General features: G+C 43.9%; 2 protein-coding genes across 2 annotated transcripts in view; one reads left to right on the top strand and one right to left on the bottom strand.

Moving 5' to 3' along the window:
* T265_08137 (hypothetical protein) overlaps positions 1-2,298 on the bottom strand; it is a gene marked incomplete at both ends in the record, with an annotated part of 18,016 nt that extends 15,718 nt beyond the window's left edge. The window contains one exon of the mRNA XM_009173850.1: positions 2,219-2,298. Coding sequence (XP_009172114.1) covers positions 2,219-2,298 — 80 coding nt within the window. The remainder of the gene's footprint in view (positions 1-2,218) is intronic.
* A 3,892-nt stretch (positions 2,299-6,190) lies between these two features.
* T265_08138 (hypothetical protein) overlaps positions 6,191-15,034 on the top strand; it is a gene marked incomplete at both ends in the record, with an annotated part of 18,815 nt that continues 9,971 nt past the window's right edge. The window contains one exon of the mRNA XM_009173851.1: positions 6,191-6,509. Within this exon, the coding sequence (XP_009172115.1) occupies positions 6,191-6,509 (319 nt within the window). The remainder of the gene's footprint in view (positions 6,510-15,034) is intronic.

A 15,034-nucleotide genomic window follows, 5' to 3' on the forward strand; every position in this document is an offset into this window, starting at 1 on the left:
ACAAAAGCGAAAAACCACTACGGAAGAGATCAATGAACTGACCAAAATGGAAGATCTGGATGCTTTCCTGGTCAGACTGTTAGACGCAGATTTCCGTGAACAGTGAGTACCTCAGCCCTGGTCCACACTTTTGTAGTAAAGGTAATTTTTCTTTTCAGATTGGTCTGCTCTGACCCTCGCCGGTCAGTCAGGAACATGCTGCGTGCTCTGTTTGCTCCGGAGTTTGCAAATCGCCTGACGTGGTCGAAGGGAGAAGAAAAAAGACCCATATCATGCACAGAGTTGCCAACACTCATAAAGGATGAGGTAGCTGTTTTACATTGACATTTGTCACTTTAGATGCAATGTACTCCGTGGCCGCACACTCGAGTGTCGCAGTGGATTTCATTGAGAAATCAATCTTGTCTTGGTTTAAGGGAGCCTTTGATCGAATCCCTGGAAACCGGAAGCTGCGACGCGAGAGGGCCGCTTTTTTCCAATAACCTTGTTATCTTTTGACCATGTAGCATGTTGTCGTAAGAACGACGCGTTTAGTAATTATCTCCGGCTTTCGGCAATAATACGCATGCCATGAGGTTAGGTAGTCAGCGATTACTCACAGAGGCAGTAAGTTAGCCAATAAATGTGCCTAGACAAGTTTGTGGTTGCCACCGGTGGCCTCGTCCGGCTGCAAGGGGTTTCGAAAAAGGCCATGAAAAGTCGGCAGAAATGTTTTCGAGGTGCCACCTTTGGCCGCCCTTAGCCACCAGTGGCGCCAGCGGTGGCAAGTGTAACAAGCCACCACTCTTTTCCACCTTTTGCAACCGATGGCCACCGGTGGCGTGTTTACTGGGATATTACAAGGTAAGAATCGGGGTAAATTTGCTTTTCGGCCGCAAGCATAATGTATTTTCCGCGTAACATTCTTCACTGGGTGATCACAGGCGCTAATCCCCTGACAAAATCGACCACATATAATAGTCAAACATACTATCCACTTGCGCTGCATACTTTAATAAAACGGCTCACGGAGGGCGAAATGTTGGTAATTTATTTTATACACAACTGTAGTTGTTACCTGCCTAACCTTCTTAGAAGTCTTCACCAGACAAAAATTGTCCTTCTGTTAGAGACGCCTGCAGTCTATGGTGCGAGAAACCATTGATCACAGGAACAGTATCTGTCCTAGTGAGTGAAGGTATGCTAGAACGTCAACGACTATACACACGAGCTTCAAGAAAATCGGCTCTGAGGGTCTTACAATTGTGGTTTGTTATAACACAACCAATTTCAACCTTGATTTTTTTATTTCTGCCACTTTTCATCTATAGCAAACTCTAAGATATACGCAACACTTCCAAAAGTATCGGATACTACAGTCGGATTTTGCAGCAGCTTGTGTGAGACCCGTAGAAAGCCATCTCTTAGTCGAAAAGTAGAGGTAGTACATGGGTATCATCATCATCTTCATCGTCAACAGCATGATATTAGGGTCATCACCCTGTAACAAGATCTCTGAAACCCAAAGCCTTACCTATTCACAATCTGGAGCAGAAACCTGGGATTCTCATTCAGGCGAGTCTTGAAAACGTAGCTTGATGCAGAAAGATAATTACCGTAGCTAAAAACATCCCGACATTCTAATTTTCACCTGATGTCCGTTGGAATCAGTGGCACTCAAATCACCTTAGGGTGCACATATACGTTGAACTTATTTATCAGGCCTGAAATCATCGGCGTAATTTGGTTTGAAAATTCTTATGCTTACACACGGATCCACCATAACGCATATTGGGCAACCAATCAACTTGGCTTATTTCCGATAATCAGCAATACATAATCTTTGTTCATTTACATTCCGGAAGTTGAGCAGTGAATATAGGTTCGCCGTTCACATTCTTTGAATCCCTGATCACCCGCAAGAACAACTTATGTGAACTTTTTGAGCACATTTATACGGTAGGCTAGACTGTGGATACCACTTCCGCTTCCGCAACTGGGCAGTCTGCGGTCCGGTCTCACTATAAGCGTCTTGACCTCAACATGAAGAATTATATGAACTGTATGTAACAACTATATCACCTGACTTTACGAAACACCTGGTGTTTTGGTAAATCTGCATATTCTAAGACTGTTTCCTTGTGTGGGTCGCTGGAAACCCTGTCCTGAATTCTGAAGTTTAACGTAATGCAGTGAAAGTTTCACTCTTTTCTAAGGCCAGTGTTCAGCGCACTCTCACCTTTCTATTCTGAACAGGCTTCTAGAAGCGGGTGACAAATTTGAAGTAGCAACAACTGGTGTAGCCTTCTCCTCGTACATTGATTCTAATATATTGTCAGCTCCAATTGATAGCAGAACCAATATGCGGTCCAGGTTAACAACACCAAAAGCTAATGTATAGGCCGGTCGGGGACTCGATAACTTGGCCTTCCGATAGAATTCTGATATTCCTGGATTGATCAACTGAACTTCGCTCCCAATTCTCACAAATTCGTCAGTTTCAGAGACCTGATAGTTGGTCTTAAAGCCTCACTCATGTTAGCCACAAAACCCACCGATACATGTTTACCAGCAAGCTGTTCTAATGAACATTCTAGTTTATTCTTCAATTGGTTTTGTGCACCAATGGCCTTCAACAGATCCTAAATTTCTGAAATTCTTCCACGATAATGCAGCGTCTTACGTTTTGATGAAGCCTTTCTTCCCACCAGTTCCCCAAAAGAACATTATAACTGTAAGGGCGCACTACGGCCATTTCAAAAAGTAACCGGAGTTCAACACTATGGTAGCATCGGTTACTGAGAAAGTAAAACAAATAAGTGTATGTCTCCCTTTGTGGCAGGTAGGCAAGTATGCCAGCGACTTGATCCTGTCTGTCATCCAGCTTCGTTATATCTTCTGCTTCATTCTCAGCACGGTGATGAAGGCGGTTGTTGATTCTTCTCTGGACAAAAAAAGAGAAAGTTGTTGTAGTCTATGTAATCCGTTGTCACATATTTACCATTTTTCCCGAATTTAAACTACATTTTGTAACTGTCGTACATATTTTATCATGACGTTTGTTTTAGTGGTACCAACACAATTGTTTGGTGCGACTTGATGACTTCTTGCTGAATCAGTGAATTTACGCTCCGTTGAACTGTTTGCTGACCACCGANACTGAACCAGCGGGACTAGATCTCTGTGTTTGTGTGAACTGTTGAACGCCACATTAAATCCCCGTGGCACTTTTCAGCCGTGAACAACCTTCCTACCGTGGAATATACCACTCACACCTTAACCATCCGTGGGAACTTTCTACGAGTGAATACTTCTTTCACAGCTGGTTACTGCATCTGGATCGGTGTAGTGAACTATTGGATCTACGCATTCGTGAGTCATGATCAACCGTTTATTCTTCTCTTATTGTGATTTTGTGATTTTGTATTGGTTACTTTGCTAGGTCATTTGTCCAAACACGCTGATAAGGTCATATTCCGCTACAGTGTCAGTATACTGACCACTGCTTTTCATTGTTCAGATTCGCTTGTGGGGTGCACGTGCTGAGATTCCAAGATTTTAGGTAGTTTGCAAAAAGCGGACTTGGATTTGAAAGAAAATCTTGAAGCTAGTCACAAGGAGGTGCTCCAACGGGGATCAGTGTAAAAGAAGCCCAAATCCAGCGTAGAATTCCTCCCTAATCTCCACAAGATCCGGGTGTATGGGGCATTTGAGCTTCTGGAACGAGTTCAAGTACTTTGGAGAAGTAGAAAAATGAGGCATCCATGAATGTTCTCCGTGTTTGGCTTGTATCCGTAAGTCTCAACAATTTCGCCACACACTATCAGTTTGAGAGTACCCCGTATTCCCCTGGGGATGCCCAATTTTTGTTACTCGGGTGATTTAAGTTGGCCTGCTTCAGGATGCGCTCCATCACCTCGCAGAATATGCTCGTGGTGGATAGGGCTGTAGCTACCAGGTGATAAGCGGTCACCAAATTTGTTTGGTTTGCCTTGTTAGCATGAGTTATATTTGCTTCAGGATTCTCAGGCAAAACTTGTTTAGCTCCAAAGCACTGAAGGAGATTATCCCATGCACGTTTGGGTGGACTTCCTCCGCCGTAAGGAGCAAGTTGCTTAGGGACAGTTTTTAGTCAGGGCTTGTTAAGATTATTTGCGATAAGTTCCCTGGGGAAGAAAACAGACCTTCATAGCTCTCTGTATAGATTCCAGATATCATTTTCGTCACTGTTGGATCCTCGGCTTCTGTCTCTCAAAGGGAAAACGGTTTGATTGTTTTTCGGTGGTATATCATCTTAAATACCACAGTTTTGTTTTCCTGGGCGAACCCTGTCATTAGCCTGTCGTCGTATGTTCCATTTAGGAATTTTTGGCCTAAAGCGGTTTTGTATGCTGAAGAATACCAACTCAGCTCCAGGTCTCCTGCAGCTATCGTTTTAAAACATAGATCAAACTTCGTTTCCAGAATATGCCCAGTTCTTTTGGGTTGCTGCCTATACGTTCAGCTGCGCGGTAGTTCCTTCGGATGAACACCACGTTAGGTTTACGAATTTTCTGGACGGTGTTCTTGTGTGTCTCCACCACTGAAGCTGGTCCCAGTTTAGGCTGGTCAAGCGGGGTATGCATTCCATGGAGGTCTGCAGGGTAGAAGTCTCGTATCCGCGTAAGAGTGACGGGGTTCCTGTCTCAGTGGTGGCTGAAAATAAAGCGCATCACACAGTGGTCACACAAACTATGTTCCGTTAGGTTCTCAATTACCTCTTGAGAAACGGAGTGAATTTAGTTGGTGATTGCCATATGGAATATCTAATGCATGTGACGACATGATGAATCCAGTAGCCCTTTTAAACGGCTCTGTTTGGTGTCACTGCGAAATGTCCGCTAGAAATGATGCTTAGAAACTCCACTCGGGTGGCCTTTGGGACACTAAAATCACTTGCCTTCAAACATTGCGGCAAGCGTTAGCTGAACGAGAGTTATTAGCTTTTGTGCAAGGAATAAGTCACCCTCTGAGGAGCTTGACGGTAAACCCCGCCAAAAGGGACAACATCGGCCTCAGGTGGCGGAATATGGATCTCCGCAACACAAAATGCTGAACAGGTGGTGTCAAAGAGGACAGTCGGAGACGGCAAAGGAGCGATCGAAAATTGATTAACCCTAAACGCCCTCATCAGTTTCCAGTTAGCTTGGAAAGCAAATTATCCGCTGATCGGGGTCTCAACATTGGTGGCCGGTTTGAGCCAGATTTCCTTAAGTGTGATGTTGTGTGGTTATTCTAGGCAAACACGCTGTTGAGTATATTGAAATTTGTTGAAAAGATTGATGTCATTCATTGTCGGAGCCCTTGACACTTTTTCTTCTGCGTCCGAGTACGGGGAGGAAAAATTTGCCACCGGAGAGCTTAACAAATATGGTGGTTTTGCACCGGGCGTGATTCCAGAGCTTCGAAGGGGCCTCTGCGCCGCAGTTGTTTGCTTCTGGATTCCAACGCCTCCTATTCATCTATGTGGGTTTGCTCCTCGTGCGAAACTTCCGTTTTTGTTTGGCGTACAGAACCCGTAATATACCCGCTCGTGTATATGGACGGCTTGACCCAAGCGAAGGACGAACGACTCATATTGGATGCCATATTTTTCGACTTCTCAAAAGCATTTGATAGGAGTCCACAAGTCCCGTTGCTCCATAAACTCGAGTCTTACGGTATCCAGGGGAACATCTTTCACTGGATCAAGGCGTTTCCATCAGACAAATCATTCCGAGTGAGAATAGGATCGAACTACACCTCTTCAGCGCCGGTCTGCATTTGAGTTCCTAAAAGGCCGTCCTTGGACCAGTGCTGTTTCTGATCTATGTCAACGACCTCCCAGATGTTCTTGCAAGTCCATGTCTACTTTTTGTGGACGACTTGAAATCCTGGAGTCCCAATGCCAGTACCCTCTTAATGGATGCAGACGCTGCCAAGCGGTGGTCGTTTGACTGGATCCTTCCTCCGAATGACGAAAAGTGCGTCCATATGCCATTTGGAGGAGACTTAGCTAATGGCTTTGTTATGCATGGTGAGGACCAGAAACATTATGAGGATGGACACCAAAGGGGATTTTGGCGTCTAGGTCTCCTCAAACTTGTCCTTCTCACGGCACCATGAGAAATTGGCCCAAAAGGCATCAACCATTCCATGGATGATCCGATGCACCCTCTCCCATATTACTCGCATGGACTTCCAAATACTCTATGGGGTCTATGTCAGGCCACCCCTGGAATACGGCAGCCAAGTTGTCCACTCAGGGCGCACGAATGACGTCACCCTCATTGAGCGTGTCCAGCTAGCCGCTACGAGAATGGTTGCTGGCCTCAAATCCGTGGACTACGAAACGCGTCTCGCGATGCTTGGTCCCTTTCCCCTGGAGTATCTTTGTATCTGGCCTTTGAACAATCTTCAAAACGGTGTACACGTGGCCGGAATGAGGAAGATTTTCGCGTTCTATTATGGCTGTATTGTGCTTGGGATTGAGGAAACACTGGTACCCTGGGGTAAATGTTTGGTGGTTCATTGATTGATCCAGGTCACTCTTGCTTAGCAGTCGAGTTCGCCCGTCGGCATCTCGCTAGACAATTATTTTCTCATTTCGGGTAATAGGTGCGTGGAATGACCTTCCTCCGATGGTTGTCCACGCTCCTTCTAGAACCCAGTTTAAAGCACCAATGGACATTTATTTTTGCAAATCCTCGCGCTGGCAAGCATATTTCCCCATGCTGAGATAACCGTTTGACAACATCGTCCGCCTCACCACTTCTCTCAAATCACTAGCGCTCAACTAGATTTCATTCACGGTGTTTTGTCCGCTTGTATTGTGTATGTATGCACGGCTAGCTTCCAGATTTTCACTTAAATAAACACAACGATGACTCATCTAAGGTCAATTTCAGACTTTTTTGTTTCTCTACCAGTTGTCGTAATAAACCCCAGGTTGTTTCCTATCCATAGACCCCATGCGTTGAATTTTTATCCCATCCAGAGCGCTCTCCTAATTTCATCGTATTACGCACTGGAGGCAACTTCTATCATCAGTTCTAGCTGCCACGAACAATCGTTTAGTCGCCACCCATCCTACGTGACCCTTAGGATGTTCGGTTTTACCTACCGTCGATGTGAATTTTTGACCGAGCTCTCTCATTCATGGTTGGATGTTAAGGCCTTAATGGGGAAGACTGATGCGGTGTTGTGTAATCACTTTGTGGAATTTGCGCGGAAGTATGGATAAAAGTTGGAACATGGGTGGTAACTTTTATTTATCCGGTCTTGTGGGTGGAGCTGGACAGGGACCAATAGTGGTTATCATAAATCCAACATCTTTGTCCTTGGAAGTTTTAATTGGGTACGAAGAAGGAATTAGACAACTTTATACATATGGCTCTATAGAAGTGCTGGGTGGAGGTAGATCTGGCCAGCTCAAAAGGAGCAGATGCTTAATGTCTTCTCTGAAATGAACGAGCAGCTACAGCGTGTTCTGGGATAACTCGCATACATAAGCGTTGGGTGTTTGGGTGGTAGCAAGCAAAAAACGTTGTAACTAAATAGAGAGACTGGAGCCAGCAACAGAAACTGAAACTTGAATGAGAGTCCAGAAGGGGTGAAAATAGGTCCACCGACTCAAGCTCAGGATGTTTGATTGGTAGAGAAGGCTGAAAATCTGCGACGAAGGAGACAAGCGATGCCGATATCTCCGAAAGCTTGAGAGTTATTTCCAGTTACCCTGAGGAGGACCCTTGAAAGCTCGAGTTAAACACAACAGACGATTAGGTTTGATCCATCCGTGGTTGTAAGATTCGAGAATAACAAGCTCAAGCCAGACAGGAGCAGTAAGGAGTTAAACCATGTTGCGCAGAGTTCTGAAAGTTGATGTAAAAGAATAACGTCAGAAAGGCCTCACAGATACCCCCGATCTGCTTGCAAGGGATTGCAGCAAGCCTAATCGACTGTGGTTAGATGGGTCTTAAACGAATTTCCCCTAATGGTTGTGGCGAAGTTTTGAACGTTTTTGAGAATAAGTGAAAGCATATGGCGCGACATTTAAGTGGAAAGAGATTTAACGCAGGAGGGCCAGAGCAATGGCACTGTTAAGGATACCGAACTGTATGCCTTTGGGACCAGAGAGTCGCCTGTGGCTGCAGCCAGATGTAATCAGTTGCATTGAAAGTGAATGATGGCATTCGTGGGCCTCCGTTGCTCAATTATTGAGGGATTGACTGATAAATAGAGGATACTCGTTATCCGCACAATATTCCCAGCCGCAAAACCTTTACCAGTGGATTAAAACTCACTAAGCATTTTGTTTGATATGTCCTCAAACCCAAAACCGTTCTAATCTATGCTGATATTTTTGCAGCTCACCAAATTTCATTGTTCACTGGAGCAACCATGCCTGTGTCTGAAAGGTCTTGTGGAATAATTTCCCAGCATCGCTGAGACCCCGAGATGCCTAAATTGGGCTAGAAAGTGTAGACTGGTAGTCTCAACTTAATTGCCCGATTGATTTAGTCCATAGTCATAACTTTCGAAATTTCAACTCTATTGTGCGAATACTGAGCGCCCAAGTAGAGCGCATGTGGACCAGCACTTGAATTTCGCGCGCGTTTGAACCGGCTTCCTGACATCCCACGCTACAGGACCAGCACTTGAATTTCGCGCGCGTTTGAACAGCTCCACTTGGAGCATTCTTGAGGTGGTGTGAACTGATTGTGATCTAAACAGGCTATTTATTGGATTGATGAATACGCCTCGACAACCCACGACCGGTTTCGTCCTTCCTGAGGCTAACCACTCGTCGAAATCTGTCTAAATCGGGTTCCGGTGAAACATGATGCCGGTGGAAACTCGGGGACTGCGCCTACTTGATGGGGCTCAAGAAAAGCGAAGCTGGTTGCGTTTAACAAATAGTATTCAGCAACCTTATAAGTAGTGTGTTACGTCAACACAATGTTTTGTGACGTCCCGAATATCATACTAACTGAAATATGGTGCGGCCTGGAATAACAGGTTTCGTTAGAGAATACCATCAAGGACGAGTGACTCATTTCTGGTTGAGGTGAGTCTCCCGTAAAAGCGAAACTGGTATGCAAATGAGTGTGTTTGTCGGACTGTGACCTTATTTTTCACCTGACAAACAACGACTGGGTGCTAAGAAGGCTGTCATGATCGTAACATCGCGGTCGCGAGTGTTCAACCGACAACTGACGTTTTCGGTTAAGGAGGCGTCAAAACGGTTCGCCTGTTTGGTGTTTCATGTTTCTGTCGGATTGAAAATGGTGTTAAGGTGTTTTCATGCGGGAGGCATCGTTACACTTATGAACGACGATTTTACACTCTTGATTACTAGATGAGACACCGTGAACGGCATCGGAGTGATTTCAGCTCGAACCATAGTTATATGAAGCATTCGGTTGGAGACAGGTGAGTGTTATCCTTCTGGATGGGGAAGCCTGTGTAATAACATACCCACTCCCTGTGTGTCCACAAAGGATTGATAAGGTTGAAGTTATTCCCAAATCCAACACACCTGGGGCAAACCGAAATTCCGTAAGCAGTCTCAGATAGGAGACATCCATGAAACCAAGTGAAGCTTGGTGAACCCATCGTGCTTGTCAAGTACTTTGGATGAATTAGATTTCGGGTCCATTCTGTTATCGGTTCTCTGAGGGAATATGATAAGGTACCACCGGTGGTTTGCAAGCAGGATCTCGGCTTCGTAACTCTCTTACTAGTGTTTCGTAAGACGCACACTGCTCATGGCTAGCAATAACAGCGACAGTGTGGATTGGCTTCATCTAAAGGACTGAATCTGAAGTGAACGTTCACAGCTAGCTTCATACCACCAAAGTGAGTTGTTATTGTCCATCCATGGGACCAAACGCGCACACCAACAAAACATCGCGACAATGCGGTTGCCAATGGAGTTGATGGTGGATTTTGACGCACCTCCGACAATGTCACTGGTCTTGACTGCAGAAACCTATCACTGGCTTGCTAAAAGTACGGAACTGTTTACCTTGTTCGTTGTACGAGGCACAGAGTGAATGGGAGTAATGACTTCACCAAAGAAGGTTGAAAAGCGAGCGAATCCTAACAAGGGCTTGGAATTTTTCACTTCAAACCTGTCGATTATGCTGCGCGAACTGGAAGATTTCTGTGCCGTCTCGGACGATTATTGAGCATGCATCAGCTTGGAATTCCTTCCGCACTGACCGTCTTGTACTATATCCGTGTGTGATGGATAGGAATGCTTCGTCGATCGCGTTATAAAATAATGAAGCCCGTCTGTGCAGCTGACAGAATCATGAGCATGTATTAGGCCCGAGCAAATTTTTTTACAAGATGACTTTATGGAAAAGGGGTTCCCTGCAGGTTACTTGACAACAATGTCTTGAAAAAGCTTTTCTAGACTCAAGAGATAAATGCCGTCCAGCCGGGAGTAAATTTGTTCAAAATATACGGGAATTATCTCCACCAAGTTCAGGTTAATCTGAAGGTATAACAGTGAACTGCGGAATAGTTTATCATTCTGAGAAATCCATTAAAACTCCTAAACTCCCGACGGCCACGAAGTTATAATGTCAGCTGATATTCTTTGTTCTGCACAGATTGGATCAATATCGAATCGGATTTCAGAAAATTGTCTACAGTACCATTTGATAATGTCAACACATATTTCTATTTCGAAGGTAGTTGTAATGAACAGATCCTTGTAGAACTGTGTTCTCGATGAAGCTCGTAAAAGTTTCGTATAACCTTGTTGTGTCTTTTGGTTCCATGAGCGTTCGCTATCAGTTCATACATTTTTAGGTCAAAAAAGTAGTGGGCAACCATTTTTTGTTTGTCTTGGATGAAGTATCCTAAAGAACCACGCCTGTCCTCTGCTGTTTGTTCGTGAAGTAGACCAACCACCTCTGTCATCATTTCGAAGTGGAGTAACAAGCCTATTCGAGTTCATGGTTCTTGTATGCATTCGAAGTTTTTTAAATACGTCAAAAAAGTACACTACAAAAACGTGGTAAGCTAGCTAGAGCCCAGTTATCACCGGAATAACGAAACTAAACTGACACCCTGAAGACTGTGCTATCGTGAATGTCAATCAACTTGTTAGTTTACTGTCTGCGGTCCAGGAGCTTGCAAGTAAGAAACCATTTTCTGGCGAATCGGATTAAAAGAAGTTCGATACTCCTTTCATTGGTGTTAATTGTGTTTTTGAAAGAGACAGCATCTCCGGAACTGGGCAATAATTTTTCTCACGATCAAGCCTCTTTTATGGTGTTTTTTCATTAGTTACTCGCCCAAAATATCGGGTCCCAGGGATCTATGACTGCGGTTTGAAGCAAGTTTTAAATGGTGGAGTAAATCCAGTTGGAATGGAGCTCCAATAAGTAATTGAAAACTTTGTAAGAAGACCCCAACGCAATGGCTCCAGGGCTCCATAACTGCGGGTTGAAGCGAGCTTCAAATGGTGGAGTAAATCCAGCTGGAATGGAGCTCCAATAAGTAATTCAGAACTTTGTAAGAAGACCCCAACGCAATGGCGGATCTGCCGGCTGTTCTGTTCACTCCGTAAGTCGACCCTGCTTCAGTCTAGAAACAATCTAACAGAATCGTGCCTCATGCAATTTCTACCAGTCGCACGGGCGATATTTTCTCACGGTTGAATGGAATGTTTGCAAACTGAGGGAACTAGTTAGAAACACTTGCGAATATTCCGTACATTTGTAGAGTCAACAAAACAACACTGTCATTCTTTCTGAGGAACGAAAAAGTGTTTTCAAACTTTCACAACGTGCTCATCCTTCTTGAGAGTCGTCTTGCGTTTGTTCATGGTATTCGTCGTCAATTTAGCTAGTTTACTAAAGGTTTGTTTGACCAGAACGGTACTATTCTATTCTGTCCTCGTGTAATGGAGCAACTGTTTCAATCACAGAATTTATCTTGCGTCGTCACTTGTTGGTTGGCTATTTGACTGACGATTTCTCAGATCCAGAGTTCATGTAGCTTATTATCATTTTTCCACCTTTTTCGCACGTTTGAATCGTCCTGGGAATTAGTAAAATCCACGCTATTGCTGACCCTCAGTAAGGATGAAGCAACTGCGTAGCCCTCCTCAGCTTTTCAGCGTAGACTGTCTTCCCTTAGGAAACGAAATATCACTTGCTACTCCCAATACTCCCCACACTACCATTAAATTATGAGTAGCCTGGAAGGAGCAGTAATTCACAAGTTGCATGAACCTTCCATCTGGGAAATCGTCACTCGAAGGGCCAGTCGGCACGTGACCGCGTGATATGGATTCTGTGGTATACGGTGTCTGTCAGTTTGATTGATTTATATGTAAGTATGGGTGATGTACAACCTTGCTTATTGGGCTTTGGCTCATGAGCTTTGTTTCTGATCTCCATCCACATAAATTGTCCTGAACACCTGCCTTCAAAGAATCACTGTCCTTGGTGCTTCCATAGCGCGCATATTACAGATTCCTTCATTGAATAATGAGCGGCACTGTGTCGTACTTAAGTGCGATTTAATCGCTCTACCCATCATCCTCTTTTGACTAGACCGTTTAGGTTTCAACTTTCACTCTATCAACGAACAAAATTGGTGCCATTATGATTTCTCGCCCTAAAACAGCCTCAACCACGGTTATCCAACTCTTCTCGAGACTGCTAGAAAACATTCACACATCCTTGATTTATGAATACAGATATTGCGTGTTCAACTTACTGAAAGGGAAAACGGGATCACGCCCGGGCACAATGAACTAAGGGTGAAAAACCATTTGTTTTAAAGGGGTTTTGCGATGTATTTTCGAAAGTTACTGAATACGCAGAAGAAAAGTGATTTTACGTATGACGTTCATGGTAAATATCTAAGAAAATTTTGACGAGATCAGTGAAATCGCCTTCTGGATGAAGAATCCCACAGGCTCAAAACTTCGGAGTGAAAGTATCTGTTTGCAGAATTGTGCATAAAGATCAACGAAACTCACTATGCTGAGGAAAAATCGGTAACCAGAACCGGAATTGGACTGTGCGAAAACAGATCAACGATCTCCTCACTTTTTAAGATATACCTGACGCTTTTTGAGGATCTTCTCTTTGTTCATACGTACGAAATTCAACAAGAAAACGCGTGTAACGAATTTGGACACGAACAAACTTGCTACAAGGTTCCATGGATATGGGAAAAATATCCTTTCAGAATTTCGCTGGCCTACTCTAACGTCTATCTACTCCGCGGTTTATACAATCTTCGAGGCTTCTTTTCATTCCATGATCGGTTGTAGTAACTGATAAGAGTAACATTTCCTGTCAACCACTCTAATTACTTATGCAGTGGAATGATCAAAACTTCGCTGTATTTTCGGAGCCTTTTGACGATCGTTTCATCTTTGAGTCCTTTGAGAAAACCAGAGTTTCTCTTATCCTTACTAATCGGCAACTAGAGCTTATCAGCCTGTAAAAAGCTTCGAATTTCGTGAGAACTGCCTGCTCACCATCCCCATTGAAGCGGTTCGTTTTCTTCTGGTGCAATCGCTCTATTTGGTACACACCAAGTTATGAGGACATACAAGGGGAGTCCACAGTTCCCAGAGCTCATCAGCAGTTCATTTTTTTTTAATTTAAACGCAGACTTCTGTTTCTGAACACGGAAACAATAGAAATTGTGCACCCAAGTTGGCGTCTCTCAATGAGGGAAGTGTGAAGTTGGCTATAATGACAAATTTTGACCTCTCCGTCTTAACAGAACCTCCAGTTTCTGGGCTTTAAATCGCATAAATCGTCGTAAATAACTAGTTTCAGAATGAATTTTGATCCTGTGACTGTGCCTTCTGTGCGCTGTAGAGCCAATGGCATGTCAGCGTTTCCCTGAGCTGTGGACCAAAACACTGAAAAAATCTCGTGAACCAAGGTTTATTAATCAAAGCAGCATAGCACCAAAGTTAATGGGAAACCCCGCAAAAGGACTGGCGTCGCTCAACGCAAACGCAGTTTCCAAAATTTCTCGTATATTTAGGCCCAAAGCAAAAGTTCTTTAATTTTTTATCATGATGCTAAAGATACGAGTCAAACTGAAATGGCCCTGTCTGTTTGCACATCAATTCCTCCAGGACTGTAGCTTCAGTCTGACGGTCAGAAGCTCGATGATGTCTCGACGCTGTTATACCATGGCAAATATTGATTGAAGTAATCGCATTTCGAGGAAGCGCGCATAACTCGGATATTGACAGTGATGTTATTCAGTTAGATATATGTGATTGCTTCAAAGGCAACCGTGCTATCGTGCCGGATTGGGTCAATCATTTGTGTGATTCAGATCTTCTAAAATCAACTCAATGCTGTGAACCACGCTTCTGGTTAAGTATCCGNTGTAGCTTCAGTCTGACGGTCAGAAGCTCGATGATGTCTTCACGCTGTTATACCATGGCGAATATTGATTGAAGTAATCGCATTTCGAGGAAGTGGCTGTTTGAATTCATGGATCAAATTTTTCAGTGAGTCTACCTACCGGCGGAAATTTTTTGTAGACTTGTTTACATACAATCGCAGGAATGTTCAACCATTTTCAAAGCTCACGCTAATTTCTATGCTTGTGTATACATGCTGGTTTTGTCAAAGCACGCCTCAGTCCCTAACTTTGAAATGCTTTCACAAATGACGCCTAACCACTCTCCTTCTGGAACACGGTTATTTTTAGTACAAACAATCCCTTTGATAAACTTGAAGACTAATTTTGGCGTTGCCTACCGTAATTCGTGGTGCGAGGAATTGCGTATTTCACTCGCGCAGTTTCTTTGCGATAGCACGCAGAATAGCTTTCTCAGCTGGGTGACAGTCAAGCTCCGATGGCATGGTTATCTCAACTGCACTCTAACTCTTCCCTCACCTAACCGTTTTTGCTTTCCAAACAACCAGCAGATTGACTCAACTTCTGTTCTTAAGGTGGGAAATTATTGAAATATCAAAACACTTTTTCATGAAGGAAACTACTCACAAGGTTGCTGAAAACTCTTCGACAG

This window comes from Opisthorchis viverrini (genome assembly GCF_000715545.1).
Source record: "Opisthorchis viverrini unplaced genomic scaffold opera_v5_203, whole genome shotgun sequence".
Taxonomy (NCBI): Eukaryota; Metazoa; Platyhelminthes; class Trematoda; order Opisthorchiida; family Opisthorchiidae; genus Opisthorchis; species Opisthorchis viverrini.